The sequence below is a fragment of the Ictidomys tridecemlineatus genome, chromosome 6, assembly GCF_052094955.1.
Source record: "Ictidomys tridecemlineatus isolate mIctTri1 chromosome 6, mIctTri1.hap1, whole genome shotgun sequence".
NCBI classification, from domain to species: domain Eukaryota; kingdom Metazoa; phylum Chordata; class Mammalia; order Rodentia; family Sciuridae; genus Ictidomys; species Ictidomys tridecemlineatus.
Genome location: NC_135482.1, coordinates 22,351,969 through 22,377,250, shown reverse-complemented (window position 1 = coordinate 22,377,250; position 25,282 = coordinate 22,351,969). Strand labels below are relative to the sequence as shown.

At 38.0% G+C, this 25,282-nt stretch overlaps 1 protein-coding gene across 1 annotated transcript in view; it reads left to right on the top strand.

Annotated features, from left to right (window-relative positions):
• The window catches only part of Cfap54 (cilia and flagella associated protein 54), a 283,309-nt gene that overhangs the window by 234,057 nt on the left and 23,970 nt on the right, over positions 1-25,282 (top strand). The window contains exons 65-67 of the mRNA XM_078052960.1: positions 259-365; positions 3,691-3,832; positions 13,209-13,283. Coding sequence (XP_077909086.1) covers positions 259-365; positions 3,691-3,832; positions 13,209-13,283 — 324 coding nt within the window. The remainder of the gene's footprint in view (positions 1-258; positions 366-3,690; positions 3,833-13,208; positions 13,284-25,282) is intronic.

Sequence of the window (25,282 nt, the reverse complement as noted above, 5' to 3'; positions counted from 1 at the left end):
TTTTAAAGTGATGTGACATTACTCTGAGGGCTGATGTTGAATTTTTTGAGGCAAAGTATAACTTTGATGTTACTTTTTTAAAATATTTTTTTAGCTGTAGTTGTACATAATACCTTTATTTTATTTATTTACTTTTAAGTGGTGCTGACAATTGAACCCAGCGCCTCTCATGTGCTAGGTGAGGCTCTACTGTTAAGCTACAACCCCAGCCCCTGATGTTGCTTTTGATGTCATTGTATCATATTATTTTTCTTACAGGTTTTATTATTGTGTGCATATAACACAAAGCTCTTGAAGAGTTCAGATATTAAACTTTCCAGTTGGGGCAACATATTTGTTGACTCTTTCTGGATTCCACTGAACAGGCAAGTAAACCCAGATCATGTTCAATTCTCTGAATCCTCTTTGCTGATATTTCTCTTTAAGTATAGGCTGTTTCAGTAATGTACAATGCGAAGCATAGGAGACCTTTCACAAGAAATTTTTGGGAGAAGAGTACTGTATTTCAGTGGTTTGTTCAAATGCCGGTTGTACCCCTTACTGCCAGCACCATCCTAAACAACTTATCTAACCTCTCTGTGCCTCAGTTTTCTCACCAGAAAAATGGAAACAAAACTAATAATAACAACACCTTGGGCATTTGGGGGAACGACAGTTCATGACACTTCAGAGATGGCCAAGCATGAGGACATTGTCTGTGCTATATTTTGCCTATAACTTTGGTGTGTTTAGAAAATAACATGACTCTGTACTGTGTTACAGCCCCACCAGCTCCCTGATCTCACATTTCCCTCTATACTCAGTACCATTGTATATTGTTCAAAATCTATGCTTCAGCCACATGGATTCTTCTTCATCAAATAGTAATGATCTCTGATATTTTTTTTGTGCTTGCTTTCTCTCTTCTTCTATTCCATTTTAATACATTTTTGTTTCTTAATTCTTAAAAAGGTTTTCATTACTTAGCTAGTTTATTTTTAACTCTGTTATTCAAGGCTCAGTGACCTCAGCCCCTGTTCCTCCAGTGCAAGCTGGGAGTGATACTATCTGCTCTGCCTAGCTTTTGTGCTATTGATAGGCTCAAGCCAGATGAAGGATGATCATGTTTTGGGGAGGTGAGAACACTAGTACCTGTGCCTAGCCAGGCATTAAGCCAGAGCTTGCTGAACAGAGAACTGCTGCTTCTCTGTCTCTCCCTGGAATCCTGTTCCTGCTCCATGGTTTTCATTTTGAAGGACCTCTTGGTCTCTCCATGAAAGAGAATAAAACAAGAGTTGTTTTAAGAGCTGGCAGGCTTTCAATTTCCTTCCTTCCTTCCTTCCTTCCTTCCTTCCTTCCTTCCTTCCTTCCTTCCTTCCTTCCTTCCTTCTTTCCTCCCTCCCTCCCTCCCTCCCTCCCTTTATGTGAGTTTATTGAAAACACTATTTCTTCTTTGTTGTTGTAAGAAAAACACCACCAATTTTAAAATATTTTTTCCTTTCTTTCTTTGTTTCTTCCAGAATGACAGAAAACCTAGGCACAGGTCAAATACCAGCATTACTAAGCATCAAAATTAGGAAATTTTGCACTTGTCTTACAAATCCAAGAACATTGTAAGATTTTTTTTCAGATAAAAATATAATTTCTGTAGAGGAGAAAGTCATCAAACTCATAGGTGGCTTTTTATTTGTTCTAAAATATCCTTAATTTCAGTGTGTTTGTGGTCAATAGTAGGGTTGCCAAAATAGGTACAAACCTCTGTCACTGAGGCCATCACACAGGATGGTGCCTGATGATCTTTCATCTCACCTGTCCTTTGCTGGAACTCCGAAAATAGACTGTTTCTCTCTCTGAAGCTAGTATTCCTTCTGTTCTGATGAGGGTCAAGATAGGACTTATCCATCCTTTGTCAGGCAAAGTAGCAGTAAATTAGGCTCAAAACAAATGGGCCAAAGAATATTCTTGTTTTGTTGCCCATCTTCCCATCTCCTATTTAAGTTCTCATAAAGAAAAAGTATTTTTAAATTGGTGGTGTTTTTCTTACAACAACAAAGAAAAAATAGTGTTTTCAATAAACTCACATAAAGGTTGCTGTGTAGTTCTCAGTGATGATTATGCTGTTATGACCAAGAACAAGTTCTCTGTGCACTGTCTCTGCCTTTAGCTTCCTGCCATCCATCTTTCTACTTCCTGCTGGGTCCTGACCTTCAGTATAGCTAAGCAACAAAATTAGGAAGTTTGGCTCAAACATTTTTTCTTTCCAGAGCTGAAACAATCCAGCTTGACAGGCAAGCACTCTACCATTGAGCTACACCCAGACTTATGCTATTTTTGGAAGAGAAATAAGAATTCTTTCTCTAGGTATTAGAATGAAGAATGGTGTTTTAGAGTATTATTTTTCCTTTATGTGTTTTTTTATGGTTAAGAATACATAGTTACTTATTTTCTCCTCACAAAAGCCCTAAGAGTTAGATAAAGTAGATTTTATTATTTTCATTTTGCAGTAGATGGACTCTTAGGGTCGGAGAGGTTAAGTGACCTACTTGAGGTCCTGTGGCTAATGTGTGATGGAACCAAGTGGAACTCACCAAGTCCCAGAAGTCCTAGTTCTGTTCCCTTTCCAGTGTATCAGGCAGCGTTTCCAGAATTATTGGAGATGACCCTTTTTTTAATGGGAAAATTTTTCAAACAAACTTTTAACAACAGTATTATATTTTAATTCTTGCCTTTCTAATAGAAAAGTTTATAAAACATTCTGTATAAATGAAAATCTTCATAGATAATTAAAGTTACTTTAAAAACTCTTTTTTATTGTTGAGAACCATCATTAGGGTAATCAAGTATTATTACACCTTCCTGCAGATGAGAGTGCTATGGAGACTGGAGAATTGACATTCTTGTGTGTACTCTTGCTTTCTGGATTATTGGTTTCCATAATAATTTGTCTTCAGCTTCAGATCACAAATGCATGCACATTCTTGCTGTGTCTGTGATGTAGAGGACACTGGGGGCCACGCAGGTCACTGTTTGCCTTATTAAGCTGCAAGCCTACTTCCTTCAGCCTCCCCTCCTCTGTCCACCTTTGCTCTCAGAGCATCCTCTATTCACTGGTCCAGGGCCCCTGAAGTTTTCCATATTCATCATCACCGCCACTGTGTTCTCTACCTCCTCTTTGGTTCTTGCTTTTCCTTCTTTCTTGATTTTTCTTCCCTCTCCCCCAACCACATTCTGTGCGCACACACACACACACACACACACACACACAGAAGTGTGCACTACTCAGAAGAGTTGTGAGCTCATCTATTGGCCTTTTCAAGTCATTGCCAACTTGTCATTACTATTACACCTTCAGGTCAGCTAACCTAACATAGCCTGGCATTAAGATTTATATATTTGTTTATTGCCCATGTAGATATTTATTTTCTTTTTTTCACCTTTAGGAATAATTTGGGTGTGTACCTTTCTCTCATTGTGCCCTTGATGTTTTGTAATATGTATCAACCTGAGTACGTAGGTAGACCATGAACATCGTGAGAGTTAGGGAGTGTCTCTGCTCATGTTGCTTGAATGAAGGAGTGATGGAATAATGTCTGGGGATGTTAGAAATCTAGCTGTTAAATAAATGAGGGCCTTCTTTATACATTTTATTGGCTCAAAAATTAAAAATGCCTTTCTTTTCAAATAAAATACTCATATGTTTGTCATTTTTAGGGTTATTTCAGTTCATGAGAAACTTTCTAATCTTGCACAAATAGCTGAACTATCATTGCCAGCAACTCCTGAAAATACTGCAAATGAGGATATATATAAAGTGGATGAAACAGAAGAGAAACCAATTGGTAAAGATATAGAAGTAAGTTATTAAACCATAGAAAGAAGCATTTTTGTTGCAGGATGGGTGTCATTATGCATAATTATTTAAGTTATATTTTAATTTGTCAGAACAGAACTATGTAACTAAACTTGAACTTGAGATTCTTCTGCCCTCTGTTTTCTTTACTGCTAGTACCAGATGTGACCCAACTTTTTGCCACTAGGTTTCATTCAGAGCTCTTCTAAGCATACTGATTACAAGAATATTGATAGCGAATGAAAGAAGCCCATCCAGAGACTGTTTAGATATGACTATGAATCCCAAGAGACAATGCTTTCTAGCTTTTCTCATTCTGTTATTTAAATATTTGTATCCCCAAGTGTGTGAATAAGAACTAGAAAGTACGGAGAAGCATATATGCTTTCAGACATTTTTTATGCACATGTTTTTTTTTTTCACCAAAGAAGTGGTAGAGGGGTGGTTAATCCCCTGATAATCTGAGTGTTTTCTGTGCTGACCAGTGTTTGTTCAGGAGGAGGGGATCATTTCTTCTCTCCCCCTCTTGAGTTCTGAAATGGGGCACAAGATATGGATATATGGAGATTCAAAATATCAATGTCATTACTGATAAAGCTGATTAACAAACATGTCTTTCAATCTGTGGTCAAATGAGCTTATCAATATTTTACTACCAAATTATCCAGACTTGCCCACCTATGCACAGTCACCTAGCACATACATGTAACCACACGGTCTTCCCCTCCCCCCTCAGCTCCCTACCATGCTTACTGCACATGAGAACAGAAAATAATATTCCTGCAGGTAGGGTGCTCCCACATACATAAAGAAAGATTGCCCAGAAGAGATTGAGTCTACCATGCTCTGTTTGTGACTCACCCATCAGTTAAATCATTCCTGTCTCCTGAGGAAAATTAGTAATGGCCCCAAAGCAATTGAAGTATTCCTTCTTCTTTCAGAGTGGGATGGAAATCCTTTATTCTCTAGGGAGTAAGGGTAGAGAACACATTTTGTATTCTAATCATTGGTTCTTTTAATTTCTATTTGCATATTAATTTAATTTCTCAAGATATATACTTTGTAATGAATGTAGACTTTTTTTTTTAAGAAGACAAAATAGATCTAAAAGACCTAAAACAAAAAGTAGTGATCTCCTGTCCATCTTTTCCTTGCTTCACCATCCTGCTCTGCAAAGACAATTTTTAGCTCTTTAAGCTGACTCTTTTATTTGTTTCCAAATCTATAAATAATATGCAGTGTCACTTATGAGCAGTGAGTTGCCTGCTCCATGTCTCCACATGTCAGCATCGAGGCTGGTGACATACCATCATGTGCAACATCGCAGTCACTGAGGCAGGAGGAAAGAAGGGGGGCAAGTCATATTGGCTCTGAGTTTTATTCATGTCACTTCCACTAACATTTTGTTTGCCAAGTAAGTCACATGTGAAACCAACAATCCCTCTACCAGCATGGAAGTCTGACAGTTGGAAATACTGCTGAGTAGCACTAATGACAAACACAAAAATGGTTCTTCAGGTGTCAAGTTTTTGGATACCATCTATTGATTTTCTGTTACAGTATATACAGATTTAGCTAATTATGTTCTCCCAACTTTTCCTTTTCCCTTCCCATCTTAATATAGTCAAATCACAAAATTTATTTGATATTAGTGTTGATTATGATCCTGTAATAATGTTCACAGCTGAGTCAGATTAACATGCTGTGTTTTTTTTTTCTTGACTTGGCTTTTATATTTAATTTACATGAGTTTTCTGGTGTTTATCCATAAATTTTTCGCAGGGATTCATACTGATCATACGATGTCCTGATCCCATTTTCCTCCTGGAACCTTCCATGCTCTCTGTCCAGTTGAAGGCTGGCTGCTCTCAGTGCCAGCTGTGACTTTGATTCTTAACCTCTCTTTGCTGCTTTCCTGGTTGAGTACCCAACAATTTGGATCTCATTCCTCTTTTTTTTTTAGATCTGAAAGCTTTTAGGATTTTTCCCTTTATTTTGGGTCTTGTAGAACTTTTACTTAAGTATTTTTTGGCTGGGTTAATATTTCATTGGTTACCAGTAACAAAACATTTTTAATTCTTAAAGAATATTCTTGATGTGGCTCTTTGTTTTCTTATGTATCTATCCATGTACTTTTATTATGCAAAGGCATAAAAGTTGGCAACTTTCTCAATTTTCAGAGTATTCTTGCTGGCATTTTCAGTCTTAATTTACCAACAGAGTAAATGAATATAATTTTCATTATTACAAAGGCACCCAGTCCAGATGTAAGAGAATCTATCAGGCAAGTATAGTTAGCCTTTACAAAATGCCAGCTCCCAGCATTTGTGTCTTCTGTGCTCTGTGCCTACATTTATCATAGAACAGATGTCTTAGAATTTTGGTTGTATATCTTTTTCAGTGTCCTCAGATGTTGCAATATGAATTAAGATGCTTACTGATATACTATACGGAGTCCCTAAAATAAGTCCTCCAATAGATCAGACTATCTCAAACTCAAGAGATTTTGTACATGTAGTTTTTTTTAAATAAAGTGTGTGTTGTGTTTCATATCTATTTTCAAGAATTTAACTTTTAATTTAAACAATTCTTTTCTAGAACACTAATAACCAGTTTTTCAGTAACAGAAAAAAACCTATCAGATTGCTATCTTTGAGCCATAGTCTAGAATATTCTCTGCTGAAAATGTCACTAAATCCACTCCTTTACAATTTGAACCCAAACTCATTTGTCTTTTCAACTTAGATTGACCGAAGCAGGAAAATGAGCATCCGTAAGAGTAGAGATTCTAGAATGTACTGTACCACTCAATTTTACTATCTAAGGTCCATTCAGTTATCCTTTCGAGGAATAATTTCCCTTCATCTCTAAAATACATAATCTTTGTGCTCAAATACTGCTGTGAAGTGGAAAGATGAGTTCTTTGGGTGGAATGAGAGTCACCAGAATGTCCATGATGTAGGTATTGAATTCATAACAAAGAGCCAAGTATCTAAGTCAGGAGGTTGTCTGTGAATATAAACAAATCAGGAATAAATAGGGACGAGGAGAGAGTGGTGTTTGAATGTAAGCGCAAGCAGGAATCCAGAGGACCTGCCTTGACTTGGTGAAGGTTTGTGGCTTGCTTTCATTTCCAGGTCTGAATGGTAAGTGCCAGTGCATCAACCCTGGAGTAGAACAAATTTCTTTCAAATTTGATGTTCGCTTCTTAATTTTTAAATTTGTTTTATGCACCTTGAAAGTGTTTCCTTATCTTTAAAATAGGGCATTTTAGATGTATCCCCATTCTTATCTCTATATGAAAGAACATCACCAGATGGAAGAAATACTAATATTTGTTTGGGTGAATTGATAAGCAAATTAGCTCTCAGCATTTGAAAGTTGAGAAATGGAAGTAAAATAAACTTTTTCTTTTTCCTTTTTTCCCATAATACTAACCAGCACGGGGGCGGGGGAGGGGGGAGGGAAGCTAGATTCTGGGTTATAGCAAATAAATCTCATTGACTAAATTTGGTCATTCATTGTCATGACAACCTTCACTTGGAGCTAATTAGAAGTTAACTAGAACACTTGACGAGATTGTTTCTGGTCTGGAATTGGATAGGATTTCATAACTGCTATAATCTGATATATTTATTTCTATTACAATATATATTGTTGGTGGGTTATGGACTATAAGAGTCCAAAAATGTGCCTTTGGATGATATGTGGGATAGTAAATCACATTCTTTCTCACTCCTTCCTTTTTTCTTTTCTAAAATAAGCCAAGAACTTTAGAATATAGATATTAATTTAAGATAAAATTAGGAGCGAGAGCTACAGAACAGGTCTTCCAATCACTTCTTGCTTGAAAACCTGTGTACCCTTCTGAAATGAACAACACTGGCTCAGAATGACTGAGTTATTTTAATCTTTTAGAGAGCTCAAGGGCATGTTCAGAGCATACCAGACTTTTAAAAGTATATGAAAGATGCAAATCCTTATTTGGAACGATAGTATACTGATATAGGGAGCTGAATACAAGTTTTCCAGATCACCTATGATTATTTTGGCAAATATTTAAGGTATACCTGGATGGTACAAGGCAATTAAAATTAGTACATAGTCATATTTGAAAAATCAAAGTCCTATAAAAGCATATAAAAAATATAATTGAACATGAGCTTCAATTATCAAATTCTTTCTGAGAAACCATTATGTGAAAAAGTGTTCTAGGCCTGGGGATGTGAAGACATTCAGGAATGAATACAGATGGAGAAGCTTAAACATTGTATGAATGTGGCCATATATAGTACCCAGTGGTCATTCATAATAATTCCAACCACCTGCTAGCCTTCTCAGCAAAGTGGCATTTGAAGTGTGATGTTGAAAATCACTGGAAACATTCTATATCTTTCAGAATTTCCCATAAGAACATTTAGGGGTATTATAGTTTAGATATTAGGTATCCCTCAAAACCTCATGTGTGCAACAATACAAGGTTTTCATATGGAATGATTGGATTATGAGAGCCTTAACCCAATTGGTGAATTAATCCCCTATAGGGATTAACTAAGTAATAACTGAAGGCAGGTAGGGTATGGCTGGAGGAGGTAGGTCTTTGGGGGTGTGCCTCTGGGGTACATATTTGGAGAGCTGAGCTCTCTTCTGTCTCCTTCCTGGTGTGATGGCTTGAGCTGCTTCCCTTCATCATACCCTTACACCGTGATGTTCTGCCTTGCTGCGGGCCCTGAAGAATCAAGCTGGCTATTTGTGGACTACAACCTCTGAAACTCTGAGCCCCCAAATAAACTTCTCCTCTTCTAAAATTGTTCTTGTCAGGTCTTTTAGTCACAACAGTGAAAAAGCTAGGGTGAATTTTTAATAACACATGGCAAAACTACTTTCAGTTTTTTCTCAGCTGTATTAGCTAGCATTTGCAACTGTAATGAAATTAACTGACATATGCTACCTAGGAAGAAAAGAGGTTTATTAAGCTCACTGTCTTGGAGATTCAAAGTTCAGACTCTGACTCTGGTGAGGGGCCCAGTGTAGATGGCAGATGGTATAACAACAACTGAAGATCACATCTTGAACTGGGAAGTAGAGGGAGAGCTAGATGGGCTAGGCTTGATCCTTTTATAACATCCCTCTCCAGAGAATTCTAGGGGTTACAGAGAACTATTACTGAGATCATGCTCCCCCTCATGACCTAAGGACCTATTACTAGACCCTACCTCTTAGAGGTCCACAACATCTCCCAGGGCTACCACTCTGGGGATCCAGCCTTGAATCACATGAACCCTATCCAAACTGTAGCACTGGCTCTGGTATCTCCCGACATCCACAGCAACCCTAACACTGGCTTAAACTCCTAACACTCTTCCTGCAGCTAGTGTGCAGCATTTTGTTTCTTATCTTCTTCCTGCTCTCACTTAGGTCTTTATTATGTAGTCCAACTTTCTGACTGACTTCTCCATGATGCAGGTTCTATACTATACAGAAGGGCAAGGTTTCTGTAATCCTTCTTTTTCATTGGTAGGGCTGTTGATGAAAACTATTCCAATTTATTATTTTTAAAATCTTATTTACATAGATTGTGTGTGTGTGTGTGTGTGTGTGTGTGTGTGTGTAGAGAAAGCTAAGCAAGATAATGTACTATTAAATAGCTCAAATGGCATTCTATAATAACTCCTATAGACTGAAAATAAAGTCACTTTTCCTCTTATCCAAAAATATCCTATGCCCTTGCTGTATTGCTTTAGTAATTAGCCATTTATACAGCTCTTCTTCTCTCTTAACTGTGAATTCCTTTGCTTAGATATCTTATTGATCTTTGTATCATAGATACTTAGTGCTTCTTCAGTAGTTATTTGTGAAACTTCTAGTTGGATACCTGTAGAGAAACTCATTCCAGACTGAGAATAGAGCAAGAGATGAGTTATGAAGTCACAGAGCAAAATCTTATATTCAGGAGACAGTAAGATATCTATTGTGGAAGAAGAGTAGGGGGAATGTAGTGGTAGGTGGGTCTGGGGAGATCTGTGGAATAAGTGCTGCTTCCTCTCTGCCCACACCACATGGTGCTGGAGGAGTCTGTCTCCCCTGTTCCTCTCACTAGATCAAGAGCTCCTTAAAACTCTCTTTGTGTCTTGTTAATATCTTGTTACCACTCCATGGCATGTTGGAGGCAGTCCACAGATGTCGAGTGAATAGTGAAAGAACTTTGTTCTCTAGAAAAGAACTGTGGAAAGTCAAGCTGAGGTCTGGGGGTTAGGAGGAGGCAGGGGCAGCATCTCACCTGGAAGGGCATCCCACTATCTATCCCTACAATTTGCTAAAACAGCCATATTGGTATATGAAGGAGTAATGAGGGAAGCCAGAATTTGAAAGCTTGAAAAAAAAGTGGGAAGTTTCTTTCCTATTACATGTAAAAAATTATGAGGATTTCAGCTCATCCCAAGAACTGGATTTAATATGTCCAAGTCACTCAGAAGGACATCCCCCATGCCTGACATAAATAAACCTAAAAGGTGGAAAGATTTATTTTGGCTAAACAGTGTCAGAGATATCAGTCCATAGTTGCTTAATCCCATTGTTGTGAATTCGTGGTGAGGAAACATGGTCAGAAGTGCATGGGGAGCAAATGTGCTTACCTCATGGGAAGCGGAGAGAGAGGAAGAAACAGGAAGAGAGAAAGAGCATATTTTGCCCATGCAAGGGGCATGGGGAAAATAAACCCCTTCAAAAGCACTCCCCAGTGACCTGTTTCCTCCAACTGGGCCCCGTCTCTTCAAGTTTCCACCATTCCCAACAGCACCACTGTGGTGGACAGTCCTTACCACATGAGCTTGTGGGAGACACTCCACATCCACACTCTCACGTATTGAGGACTGAGCAAAGGTCCGTCTGCACCCTCCCTGCTCCCCCACCAACCTCAGCACGCCTCCAGCCACTTTCTGGTTAGGATTGCATTCTGTGCTTTTCCTGTCTTCACTTCTGCGGTAGTGAAATCATGGGAGGTACTCACAGCCCAACCTCAGATCAGCCAATTTTACAGTATGTGTATGTGGTTTACTTCAAATGATGCCAGAGTACTAGAATGTTGTGGAGACAAAATTTCTGTTTGATAAATGTTGAGACAGGCAGTGGAAGGCATTTATCAGGTAATACTGCTATCTTCATCTGTTATGTGAAATAATGATTAATGATATAGACAGTGTCATTTTGCTTGATAGCTCTTGACAAAATCATGACAATAACCCATCATGGATGTTATTGAAATTTTTATATATAGAGAAAACACACTTTAACCAGTCCTAAGAACTCAATTAGAGACATAAAAATACAGATAAATTGGAGGAGCATAGGAGTGGATGTACTTCCCCTCTGTCTGGTAAAGTGGACTGGGAGCCCAGAAGGCTCCACATCCTGATGTTCCTGATCAGGGCTGGGCCTCCTGCCTGCCCTCCATCTTTTAGCCCCACAAACCAGGCCTCTTTTCACTCACAATCCTGAGTGAAAATCACTTGCTTCCCGGACAGTCTGAGCAGCCTTATAGCTTATTTCTCTTTCGCTTGTCTTCTTTTGGCCACTTCACCTTTAAATTGTAGTCTGAATTACATCTGTAAGTCAATCTCTATCACTATTCCCTCGGTCCACTTCCTTTCCTCACTCCTATGTGACCTGTTATAAAATGACCTCTCCAGTTATTTGTCACCAAGCTTACTGTTTTGCTTCCTGTACAGGTCTACAGAAAGGAACATTTCTTCCTTTTTTTTTTTTTTTTTTTTTTTTTTTTGGTATCAGGGATTAAACCCAGTGTTGCTTAACCACTGAGCCACATTCTCAGCTCATTTTTTTGTCTTGGTTTTTCTGAGACAGGATCTCACTAAGTTGCTTAGGGCCTCACTGATTTGCTTTGAACTTGCAAACATCCTGCCTCACTGTCCTGAGCCATTGGGATTCCATGTATGTGCCACCATGCCACACTAGAAAGGACCATTTCTGATTCCTGTGCTACCTCAAAGCTCATTGCGTACATGGCTCTCTCCCGCTGGGGGACCATGGATCCCACAGGAGAGCCTCCTACTCTTTTAGTTCATACAAACCTCTTCCAGGAAGCCTTCCTCATTCCTCATACTAAGAATTGCTTAGTATGCAATAGTATCCTACCTTTCCGTCTATAACATGTCACAACTGATATGATCTGATCATATTTGACTTGATATTTAACTTTGATATGTATAAATCTATTTTTTTAATAATTGTAAATTTTATATGAGAGTAGGCTGTCTTTCTTCATCTTTGTGTCCCACAGACCTACTATAATATCTTGAATAGTTGTTAAAGTGGAATTATAGTTTTGTAATTTTAAAATTGGATCTTTCCCATATGTATTCATTTACTAAAGCTTGCCCATAACCTGGTTTTGGGCTGTAAGGTCTGTTGTTGTTTGGTTCTTTATTTTAAGGTTTTAACCAGCATTGCTCAGTTATAATTTAAACAGAAAAATACTTTTATCATTGTAATATTCTGGATGCTAGTACATGCATATATTAATTCTATCATAAAAAATAACTTGTTGCTTCTGTCAGGCTGGATGCTAGCAACATTGTGAGGTAGGCATGGCTTATCTCTGATAATTTGTAGCCACTGCTCCTTTAGTTGTACATAAAGAAAACAACACTAGCTCACGCAAAATAAGTGAGGGAGGAGGCACAAACTTGTCAGCATGCAATAAGTAAGCCTGTGCAGAGCCAGTGACTAGGACACAGGGCACAGGGGGCCTCACAGAAAATGGAGCTGGAGACTCAGGAGCCAAGGCTGCACTGGGGCCCTCAGGCAATAAAGTTCTCTCTGTCATCTGTTTCCTCCTCTAGACAAACCATGCCACATCTGGCCCACTGGCTGCCTGGTATATCCATTCAGTGGGGCCATGGCAGTGTCCTCAACAGGCAGTGTAGGCATGCTCTTCCATTTTCTTCTCCTGTTTCTTTCCCAATCCCATTATTCTTTTCTGCTTAAATCCCTCCCAGGGATTGAGTCCAGGACTCTCTTCTCAGAAGAAAAGTGATTTTCTAAAATCTTAGTTTGGTGTGAATTATTTGCTTGTTATTACTCTGTGACATGAATCTTATCTGTGAATTACAGAGAAAGAATCCTAAAATAATGTATTGTTCACGATTAATTGCAGATCTTATATTTTGTGACCATCCTGTATCCTTTCAAATAACCCAGATGATTTAAGAAATGGTGATTCTGATCCTCTTTTTCTCATCTTGGAAACTAGGGTTCGGAGATGCAAAACGAGACAAAGGAAACTAATCGTTTATCATTAAATGTGCAGTATTTGACCAATAATACCAACCTCACTATATTGCCTTCTCCTTGTTTCTAGAACATGATTCTTGAATGCTGCTCTGAAATATTAGCTCTGTTTTTGAGTGACAGAGAGCCAACACCATTAACTGAGGTATGTATCTTTCAAATTGTATCTGGTTATTCACAAGTAGTATTATTGCTATGGAAATGAAAACACAAAAAACATCTAATTGCAAGTACCAAGGGTCTCACCTTCCTTAATTAATGTGAAAAAATGAGTTCACAATAGCATATTACTTTGGTTAAGAATATTCTTTGTGGAAAAAAAGTTCAGTTAGTACAGAAAATTATGTAGTAGATCATTTTAAAATCACCTGAAATCTGCCATTTGGATCATAATCCCTGTTAGCACTTTGAAAATATCTACAATGTTCTCCCTTCAGAGATGAACTTTAGAATTTTTCTATCAATGAGATCATGCTTTCTGTAACTTGCTTTTGTTCCTTGAATAATAATGCCATGGAGGTATTTTTATGCGGGAAAAAAAGCCTTTGTAATAGTCTCTATTATATATTTGTTGTGTCAGGCACTATTATTGATGAATAAAGAGATTTTTGGATTCTAATACATACATATTTGTTCCCTTCTATGTTATATCCTCAGAGGTCATTTTTAGGAATTGAATTTTAGAGTAAAAAGTATGTATACATATTTATTATAAAATATACCTATAAAAATAATTTTGACCAGCTCCTGATAACCCCTCCCAGCTCCTGATAATCCCCATTCTACTTTCAATCTCTCTGAATTTGTCTACTCTAGGTACTGCATATAAATGGAGTCATATAATATATATATTTTATATCTGGCTTACTTTGTGAGGCATAATGTTTCAAAGTTACCCATGTTGTAACATGTATCAGTATTTTATTGCTTTTTAAAAAAATTATCATTATTTTTTTAAAATGTTATTTAGTTGTCAATGGACCTTTATTTTATTTATTTATATAAGTGCTGAGAATCAAACTCAGTACCTCACACATGCTAGCCAAGTGCTCTACCACTAAGTCACCACTCCAACCCTCATTCTTTATTTTTTTGTCATACATATATGGAGTATAATTTCTCATTTTTCTGATTGTACATGTTGTATAATCACATTGACCATGCAGTCATGTATGTACATAAGGTAATAATGTCTGTTTCATTCTGCTGTCCTTCCTAACCCTATACATTTTTAAAGGCTAAATAATATTCCTCTATATCTATATACAGCATTTGTTTATCAATTCATCCATTAATGGATATTTGGGTTGTTTTCACATTTTGGCTATTGTAAATAAGTTTTTTATGAATATGGTTATGCAAGTATCTATTGTAGTTCTAGTTTTTAATTATTTAGGGTATATTCCTAGGAGTGAAGTAGCTGGATCCCCATGGTATTAATTTTTTGAGGAACCCCCAAACTGTTTCCCATAGCAGCTATATAATTTTTACTTCTATTAACAATGCACAAGAATTCCAATTTCTCCATATTCTCATCAAGTATTGTTCTTTTATTTTATTTTAATAAAAACTATCCTAATGGGTGTGAAGTGGTATCTTGTTGTGATGTTGATTTGCATTTCTTTAGGGACTAATGATGTTGAGAAGCTTTAAATATGATTTTTAGTCATTCGTACGTCTTTTCTGGGGAAATATCTATTCAATCCTTTGTCTTTTTTGAATTAGTGTGTATATATATATATAGCTATATGATTGCAAATGGCCCTCCAGAAATGTTGCACCAATTTTCTCTGCTCTCTGTAGTAGATGAGAGGACCAGTTTACAAACACGTTTATTTACACTAGACCTTACCTCCCTCTTCTCCTTCTCTATACAGTTATTAATTCTGAAAAGTGAAAAGTAGCATGTCATTATTTTATTCTTATTTTTAATAAGGCCAAATACATTTTATATGTTCATTGTAAATCTGTATCTTTTCTTTGTGTAGTGGTATTTGCTCATTAACTTATGTAACAAATATTTAGAGTGAACAGTCTGTATGCCAGGAAATCCCTCCTATGCACTGGAAAGCCAGCTGTGATAAGCAATAAGAATCCTGCTCTCAAGAAACTGCCATTTTTGTGGAGGGAAATGCTTAGCAATTAATAAGCAAGAAAGTTTCATATTTTGTCAAGTGCTGAAAAGGAAAAAAAATAAAGCAATATACAAGAGGAGGGACTGGCAAATTATAGCCTGTGAACTGCATCTGGGCCACTGTTTGTTTTTTAAAATGGTGTTTTATTGGAATAGTCTTGCCTGTTTTTCACTTATACTAAAACATAGCTAGGTTTTTAGTATAACAGCAGAGATGGGTAGAGACCACCACGTATTAATCAGCTTTTCATCACCCTGACCAAAATGCCTGACACCAAGAGCTTAGAAGAGGAAAAATTTAATTTGGGCTCACAATTTCTGAGGTCCCATTCCATGGTCGGCTGACTCCACTTTGGAGTCTGAGGTGAGGCAAAACATCATGGCAGAATGTTGTGGTGGAGGGAAGCCACTCAGGTCATAGCAGCTAGAGAGTTGAGAGACAGGAGAAGCACCAAGGGACAAAATATAAATTCCAAAGGCCTTACTTCCTCCAGCCACCCCTACTTGCCTATAGTTGCCACCCAGTACAGGAGTCCTTTCAGATGATTAATCCAACAAGTGGATTAATCCAGTGATGAGGTTTAGCTTCTATAATCTAATCATTTCACCTCTGACCATTCCTGCATTGTTTCACACATGAGCTTTCAGGGGACATCTCATATCTAAACCATAACAGAGTGTGTGGTCTACAAAGCCTAAATTATTTATTTTCTGGGATTTTATAAGGTTTGTAGGCCTCTCTGATAGAGAGTTATCAGGGAATGGAGCCACAGCTTAGATAGGGTGTTCTCCTGAACATGTCTTCTTCTCCAAGGGATTTTGAAGTAAGAGCTATCAACAATCTGTGCCCTTTTTTATTGTTAGACTTTTAGTTTGTGGGGACAGTGACACTGCTCCCTCCATCCCTGAACTCTCACGGTACCATGTATACCAACCTCACTGTTACTGTTTCTTGAATCAAATTGAATTTCTTTGAGTTTTAAATATCTGTAATTTAATCTTTGCTTTTAGAAAATTCAATTGACTATTCATGGCTCTTTCCCATTTTTTAAATGGGGAGCTTAATTTTTATTATGGAAATATTTAGACTTACTCTGTCAGACGTAGTAAAACCAAGCCTAAATCTAATTTTAGACAACCCATGGTTAGCAATAGGTCACAAAAAAAATTGTTAATCATAAGATTTATGATGACTGATGTTAGTGGATTTGGTTTCTGACACTTGGGTTGAAAAACCAGACTTGAGTGTCATTTGTGGTATGACCTTGGGCAAATTATTTAATTTCTCTAAGCTTCAGGGTTTTTTTTTTCATAGGTCATAATATGAAGCTCTCACAATTGTGGGGACTAAGTTGGATAATATAGTTAAATATTTTGTCATAGGGCTTACAATGAAATGTTTAGGAAGTATTTAAGCATCACTGTCATTATCATCATCATCTCCACCATGACTCTACCTTCCCTGTGTGCTTCATCCTTGTGGACTAATTTCAATCAGATTTTTAGTAGCCAAATTTGTTTTGAAAAACGTTAAAGGTAGAATAAAAAACGGAAATAATTTTCTTTTCCCATAATGTAAAATTATTATTCTCTCTTAGGGATTAGGTCAAGATCCCAACATGGGATCTCAGTGGTGAAGGATACAAGAAAGGGTACCTATCACTTGAACATCCTCCTGTATTTCTTCTGAGAGCAAGATTTACCTAATAGTGCTGGGACAGGACTTGGGCATTTATGAATTTGTCCCAAGAAATAAATTGTTAGGCAAAATTGCATGCTTTAGTGGAGGTCTTTTTGTCACCAGTATGAGATCTTGCTGTGCAATTTGGTTCCTTACTGAACATACCTATAACAAATTACCTTTGCTTGTGTTACCTCTTCCTAATTAAAATAAATATTGCTATGCATGGCTTGTGACATAAAGAGACTGAGAATAGCAGGGACATGAAGGAAGGGAATGAATGTCCCATACTAACCATCTTAGTGATTAATCACAGTGTATCAGAGACCATTAGGTATGATTTCTGGTCAAGCAGCAATAAAAAGCATTCCTTTAATTGCCTGCGTAGGTTTGAATTATTGCATTTCCCAAGATGTCAGGTAGGATTCAAACATGATGCTAAAAATATTCTCTCTTCTTACTGTGATTAAGTCCTTTAAACAACTACCTGTCCATCATAATTATTGACTATCTGCTGCCTATAGTACATTGGTATAGATACTTTTGTAGCTGCAAAGGAAACACAGATTAAAGTTCCTATTGCCAGCTAAATTAAGTATTTTCATTAGTACACATGATACAAATCAATTTGCCTTATCAATTTCACACATACATGTGTGAAAGTATTATAAATTGAACAGATTAATGATTAATGTATGAGTGTATATGATTTGAATAGACTAGAATGGAGAAGAGGTAGGTTCCTAGGAATAGATCCTGCTTTAAAGATGGAAAAGGTTATCTTAGATCAAGAGATCAAAGAGATTATATACAGAAACTGCAAAATAGTTCTTCTTGGTTATACAAGTTTAGTGGTTGTGGGTGTTTTTTTTTTTTTTTTAGGATTTTTAGCTTGACCTAGTGTAGTATCTAACAGTGTGATAATAGTGATTGAAATGCAAATGCTACTACTAATAGTAATAATAATAATAAATATTTATTGAGCCCATGGCATGTGCAGACATCATTAAGTGTTTGTATACATTATATCACTTAATATCATAAGAACCCTTTGAAGTGGGTTACCATTACTATTCCTACTGTTGAGATGAGAAATTGATGAACAGGAAAATTAAGTAGCATGCTCAGGTCTTAGAACTTATAAGTGGAAGAGGCAGGAGTCAAATCCAGGTCCACTTAAATTCAGGACCCACACTGTTATTGTGTGTGTGTGTGTGTGTGTGTGTGTGTGTGTGTGTGTGTGTGTGTATGTGTGTGTGTGTGTGTGTAACTGGGGCTCAAACTCAGGATCTTGTGCATGTGAGGCTAGTACTCTTCCAGTGATCTTCGCCCCCATCTCCAGATCTGCATTTTTAACTAACACCCATCCAGAGAATGATTTACTAGACTAGTGGAAGCAGCTAGGTATGGTGGTGCAAGCCTGTAATCCCAGGGGCTTGGGAGGCTGAGGCAGGAGGATTGAGAGTTCAAAGCCAACCTTAGCAACTTTTTGAGGCTCTAAGCAACTCAAAGAGACCCTATCTCTAAATAAAAAATAAAAGGAGCTAGGGATGTGGCTCAGTGGTAGAGCATCCTTGGGTTCAATCCCCAGTACCAAAAAAAAAAAAAAAAAAAAAGAGTGACAAGGCAACGCCTGAAATAGAATAGTGGAAGCAGGTGCTCCTGGGAATTGAGGAGTGAGATGTGAGGAAGTGAGATGAGAAAGAAAAGGTCACTAGAGTAGACTGATCTTTAAGAAGAGTTGAGAGCATGGGAAAAGAAAATGAGGAATATAGGGAAATGGCCAGAATGAGCCACAGAACTGAAGAGCAGGGGTGGTTGGGAAAAGAATTAGGGGGCATAGAGGATGCCTGTAGGGACCAAGGGTGAAGCAGAGCCATAAGGAGGGGGCAGGGAACAGACAGATCTGTATAGCACAAATGAGGGGATACTTGAAGCAAAAAAACAAAACAAAACTTCCTCCTGTAGGCATTTAGGTGGCATCTCAAGGTGGAGAGGGATACAGGTAATTGCATAAGAAAAGAATAGGAGAAGTTGGGGAAGTTCAGCCAGTGGTTTTAATTTTCCCAACTAAGTAGAGTGGGACAGGAAGCGGGAGAGCACAGTCGTCTGAGAGAAAGGTGAAATCTTGAATATCATCATCATCCAGGGCCCCGGGTAAGGAAGCTGTCCCAGGACAAATAGAAGATTGAGGGCCACATTGAGATTTAAAAGTCATATTTGTGATGATACTAGGCTTCTTGGCTTGTGATTTTTCTCAAGCAGCACTTGGCTTTTTGATATAGGAATGAAAAATGCCAATAGAAACAAATTATTTTATTAGGCAAATGCAAGAAGGAAACAGAGGTACCTGGAAAGTCAGAGTTCTAGTGAGACAGTCAATGGCATGCAGGAGACTGTGGTGGATTATAATAGCTGTGAATTTGTCTCATAATAAACAGAAATGCCTCAAGTCTCAGAAAGCATCTCAGCCTGATGTCTGCCATTATTTCTGTAGCTCCTATTGAACATAAATTAGTTTGTGCAATGTTTCTTTAAAATATGTAAATTTAACCTAAAAATCCATAATGATAGTTAAATTCTAGTGAAGTGCATGTTAGTATGTGCTTTACTAATGTACATTCCTTTTTACATGGCTGAATTTAGTGTGCTCATGATTTATTGTTTGTTTGTTTATTTATGGTGCTGTGAGTCAAACCCAGGACCTCACACGGCTGGATAACTAACTGCTCTGTTATTGAGCCACATCTCCATCCCTATTGTTTATTTAATTATCATTTTTGATATTTTTATGATAAGATGTTGACATCAATCATTTGCTAGTGAGTAAATTACCATTCCACTATATTAACATCCCTCAGTTTATTAAGTTATTTGCATCTTTACAGCTAATGTATGGATTCCATCACATGACTTAATACCTTATTATACTTAATACCTTATAATAAATACCTTATTATCTCTTCTGACCTCTTATGAGTCCTACATGTTAGCTGAAGCAGTTGCCTCACAACACCAGCCCCTTATATTGTGCTGGGTATCACATAGAAATGGGCAATAGTGCATCTAAACTTGTATTAACCTAACTCAGATCACCACTTTTTCATTACTTTTCTTTTAAGCCCTTGGCTTATATTCTATGCACTCAATAGTAGTTGATCAAAATGTGTTATGGCGATGTACTTCCACTTTTCTCTCCTCTTTTTTTTTTATTGGTTATTCAAAACATTACAAAGATTGCAGAATCACATCGGTTACACATCCACATTTCTCTCCTCTACTAGTGCTGATTGGATCTTACATAAGATTGAGTCATATTGTATTTTTATTCTCAATGCTTTTTCCCAAGTCTGGTCCCCAGCAGGTGTTCAAAAAAATGTTAAATGAATGAATAGCTCATGATACATCTTCCAGAGATAGCCCTGGATTGCTGCTCTAGTTCTGCCATTATCAGTGACTTTGGGGCCATCAATTTCAGTCATTGGTACAGTAAACATTTGTGAAGTGCCTCCTCTGTACCAGTCACTGTTGTGAGGCTTTGGCAAAAGTAAAAGCCAGTCTCTGCCTTCAAGAGAGCTGTGGTTTAGTGCAGGACACAGACAACCACAAAAGCAGTTACAGTCCAGAGTGGGGAAAGAGGCCTGAGAACCGAGCACCACTCCTGGGCTCCCCTGGCAGCCTCGCCACAGCTCTGAAGGTGATGAGCTTCAGTATATTTTTAGAGGGATTCACTGATTTGAAATTAAGCTAGTGACCCTTGGTTAAAAGTTCTAATTGCTTGGAAAAATGATTGCAAAACAATAAGAATACCCTTGGGAAAATACAAGCATGACCAAGGACATTCATGGAAGTATTTTCCTCTTATTAGAAAGACTCTTGACGAAAGGAACAAAAAGTAAAAATCTCACCCCTGGCAGTTAGCTCAGTGGTTGTGATTTTTCTCAAGGAGCACTTTTTGAATTTTTGGTTTTGATTACTTGGATGGAGAGAATGGAATAAATCCTAGAAGCCCTGGATGCAGAGAAAAATAAAGTGAAATGTTTAAAAATCAAACAAAAAAATCCCTAGCTCCATTTACACAAGCTGCAACTGAGTGCCAGGCTCTGGGTTGGACTCAATGGAGGAATTGGTGATGGCAAAGACAGAGTTCTTGCCTGGAGGAGCTGACGATCCAGAACGAGGATTTGGACTATTGCTTACATACTGAGAAGGCTTGTGTTGTTAAAATGGATGATCATTTTGCATGAAGATGGAGGGTGAACGAGGCCAGAGTGTTTAAAAGACCTGCCCAAAGTCACAGAACTGTACCTGTCACAGTCAAAAGTGGCCAACTCCAGAGCCTCTTTTTGACCACTATCATTATCCTGAAGCCAGCCCTGCCCAGACTTTTCATTATGGGGCCTCTTGGCTATGCAGGTGGGGGACTAGATTTATAATGGGCTCCCGAGGGAGAGTTAGAGTCAGGGTTTATGATGTTGTAGATGTGGTCGTTGATGGATAGGCAGAGGGACACATTGCCTGGCTCCAAATCCCAGCCCAGCTCTGCTGTGTTTTGAGTTGTATAACCTTAGGCAAGTTGTTTAACCCAAATACTTGAGTTTCCCTATTGTAGAATGGGAATAAAAATATTTAATTTTATAGATGTCGACTAAATAACAAACAGAAATTCTCAGAGGATCAATAAATTTATTCAGTAATGAACATTTCACTGAGAGTATGAATGGGCCTATCAAGGAGTTTACGGCAACGGAGGATTTTTAAAGGCAAAATCATTTGTTTTTAAACAAAAATGCTTGGTTCCAAGGATCATTAACAAAGGTAGTGTTGGCCCAAGGCTGACCAGGCCATTGCTGGACAACTTTCCTCAAAGATATATTTTCTGTGTAAGGGTGTGGTAGCCTTTGTGCCAGGTTGTGGTTCTGTCAGAGGCTTTTGTGATAATTCTTGTTGTCAGGCATATGTGCATGAGATTCCCTCCCTCACAACCTTCTTGGTCTTATTTATTTTGTTGAGTTTGACACAAGTGACTCCATTTTGATTCTGACCACTCTCACATGGGGTCATTATGTGGATTAAGTGAATTAACTCATGTAAAATTCTGAGAACGGTGCCTGACATGGACTAAGCAATATAGTTACCATTTATATCATCTAAAGCTGCTTGAGTTCACTTGAAAGGAAATCCTGTAAATAGACTTGTTCCCCTAGTATGTGGCTATAGTGGAAGAATATAAATGCCTACAGTGAAGCCTCCCGGTACAGTCACAGAAGGCTGGAGTAATTCAAGTGCTAGGTATGGCTATACACATCACTTCCAATCACGTGTTCCCATGGTCATCAGTTCCAATTGCTAACCTTGCGTAATAAAGCACCCGAAACTTAGTGGCATAAAATGACTCTAAGATTCTGTGGGTCACATGTTGGGTCGAGCATAGTAGGGCAGCTTGTCTCTGCTCCATGGCATCTGAGGCATTAGCCAGGAAGACTTGAAGATTGGGATAATTGAATGGCTGGTGGCTGGCATCACTGAAAGCTCATTTGGATGGTACTTGATGGTGGCTGTCAGTTGGGTGCTGGGACCACAGTGTGGCCGTGGGCCAGAATAGGACATGAGACCTCTCTCTGTGGTTAGTTGGGCCTCTTTACAACACGGTGGCTGAGTTGTCAAGATTGAACCTCCGAAGAGAACCAGCAAATTTCCATCATTTTTTATACCTTAGCATCAAAAATTCCATAACAACTTCCCTACTTGTCTCAGATCCACCCAGATTCAAGATAGGACATAGACTGTATCCTTTTGGGTGGAAAGTATCAAAGTCAAATTGTAAGAAAGGAATGTGGGCTAGGAGCTGCTGTTGCAATCATTTGAGGAAAATTCAGTCTGCGCCAGCATCCAGTGAGTCCCAATTTCTGGGCCCATTCCTCCTCTGAGCAGGGGCTTCTCCAAAGGGATCTACTTAAGCTATTTTTTAAATTAGTTAGCAATCTTTCCTAAATATATTAGGTAATAGTCATGGAGTTGCTGAGTACGTTTATGCTCACAGGGTGGGAATAAACTAGGTGGATTCTCAAAGGATACTCTGAAATAACCTATGAAGTCTTTCTGGCTGTGGTATGGGGTTGAACATGCCCCTATTTATGTAGGACAGCTTCCTTCTGTTTTCTAAGGATGCTAAATCCTAGAGGGTAGCGCTAAGCTATTTAACTTCCTTTGGCTAGTTTTATTTTCTTACTGCATGCCTTCTGGTCTCTTTTTGCTGATACCCTCTAAACTGTTACTTACAGCACAGAGCACAAGTTTCCATGTATTCCATAGCGGGTATTTACTAAGTATTTAAAAATATATATTAATGTAACTTCTTTTAGTTAAGAGTTATACATTTTCTTTTCCTTTTTTTTTTTTTTTTTTTGTACCAACTAAGAGCTGTCTGAATAGATTTTATGGGCATCTAGAATTACATCTTTCTTCTGGGAGACATTATCATTCCGTCCTCAAGTGAAGAGTATCCTTTGTATGTAAGTTCATGAGCCATCCACTTAATATTCTTATATTCTTTTGAAGACAATGCCAGATGACATCAGTTCCACACTGCTTCTAAAACACAGCGCTGACTTTGATGCCATCCACTCACTGTTCACTTCTAACTGTCAAATTTGGCTAAGGGAAAAAGAAAGCCCTTAAGAAAAGGCCAGGCTATTAATGTGCTCTTCAAAATGCTAAGAAAAGGCTAAGCTGTTTATAGCATTTCCAAAATGCTCATCTCTCAGAGATTTGCCGGCAACAGTGTCAGGGTGAAATATACTCTCGTTCATCAAGCAGCTGAGAGCCTTTGTATTATCTGTGCTTGAAGTACCAGCCCCACTTTCATCCGATGTGCAGTTTGGGGTATAATGATGCTTGGATGAAATTTAAAACAAGATATCCTGATATTATGTTTTTGCTATAAAAGTAATGAGAAGTGTGTGCACTCCTTGATTAACCAAGCCGGATGTCATTTTGGATACAACTGCACAGCCATCTAGAAGGGAGTTTCCTGGAGGTTAGTCACTTTGTAGAACTCAGAAGGAGGCGAGAGACAAGGGGTATCATTAGCAAATCTGTTCATTCTTCTCTATTTTGTTAAGACGTGAGTTAAAAGTTCAGTTTCATGTCTTTCATTCAGTTTTCTAAATGATTTGCCTTGATTAAAAAAAAACAAACCTTAACAGTGAAATTATATTATCATTTTAGGAGAGCATTTGATTTTTCCCTCATAGAGCTAAATCAGTTGGAAAACCTTTGGGAATTCTCTTGACAAATGTTGTTTACATTTAAGTAGACACACAAAGCAGAAGCAGGTGTAAATTCATATCATTTACCTTTTTTACTTTGGACACTAATTATTTTGAGATTTTTGCAGTTATTCTGCCTGTATCATAGGTGGTAATGCCATCACGGTCTTTCCTCAACCACACATGGCAGCATAGTGTGGTGGCAAGACACCTGGCACAAGTTCTAGTTCTAGTTCTAGTTCTAATTCTGCCCTTATGGACAAGTTAGGAATCCTAAAAGACTTCAGGTCAATTAGATACTAAGAAAGGTCTGGGACGCAATGTATCTAGTGGATAAAAACCTAGTTTCATTTTTGGTTCTATCACCTGTTGGTTATGAGACTATGAGCAAGTTACTCTATTTCTCTAGGCTTCCATTCCTTATCTGTAAATTGGTGACAACTACTCCCATATGGGACTACATTAGAAACCATATTTAACACATTTGGTACAGCACAAGGCCTGTGGTAGGCATTCCATACACCATGGTCATCTTTATTTTTTCCAGCCTTAAAATAGAGTGAAATGAATCATTTGTTCACTTGAACATTAGCAACTCCCTTCATTAGTGGCTTTAGACTTCTTAAATATTTGCTAGTTTTCAAAGAGTAAATGGCCATTTAACAGATGTATCTTTAGTGTTGTTTTTCAACCATGCTTTTTTACATTAACAGTAGATTCACAATGCAGTTATAAAAATAATCCAGGGAGGGCTGGAGATGTAGCGAGTGGAAGAGGGCATAGCAAAGGAAGGAGAGAGAGAAAACAGAGAGATCCAGTGTACCCTTTACCCGTTTTTCTCCAATGGGGACATCTTGCAGAACCATGGTACAACACCACACAGTATCTTCACAGTGATACCGTCAGGATAACAAACTTGTTCACCACCCCAAGGGTCCCTGTTGCCCTTTGTTAGCCACACTCACCCACCTCCTCCTTAACCCCTAGGAACTGCCTGTTTTCCATCTCTGTACTTCCCTCATTTGAAGAATATTATATAAAAGGAATCATACAGGATG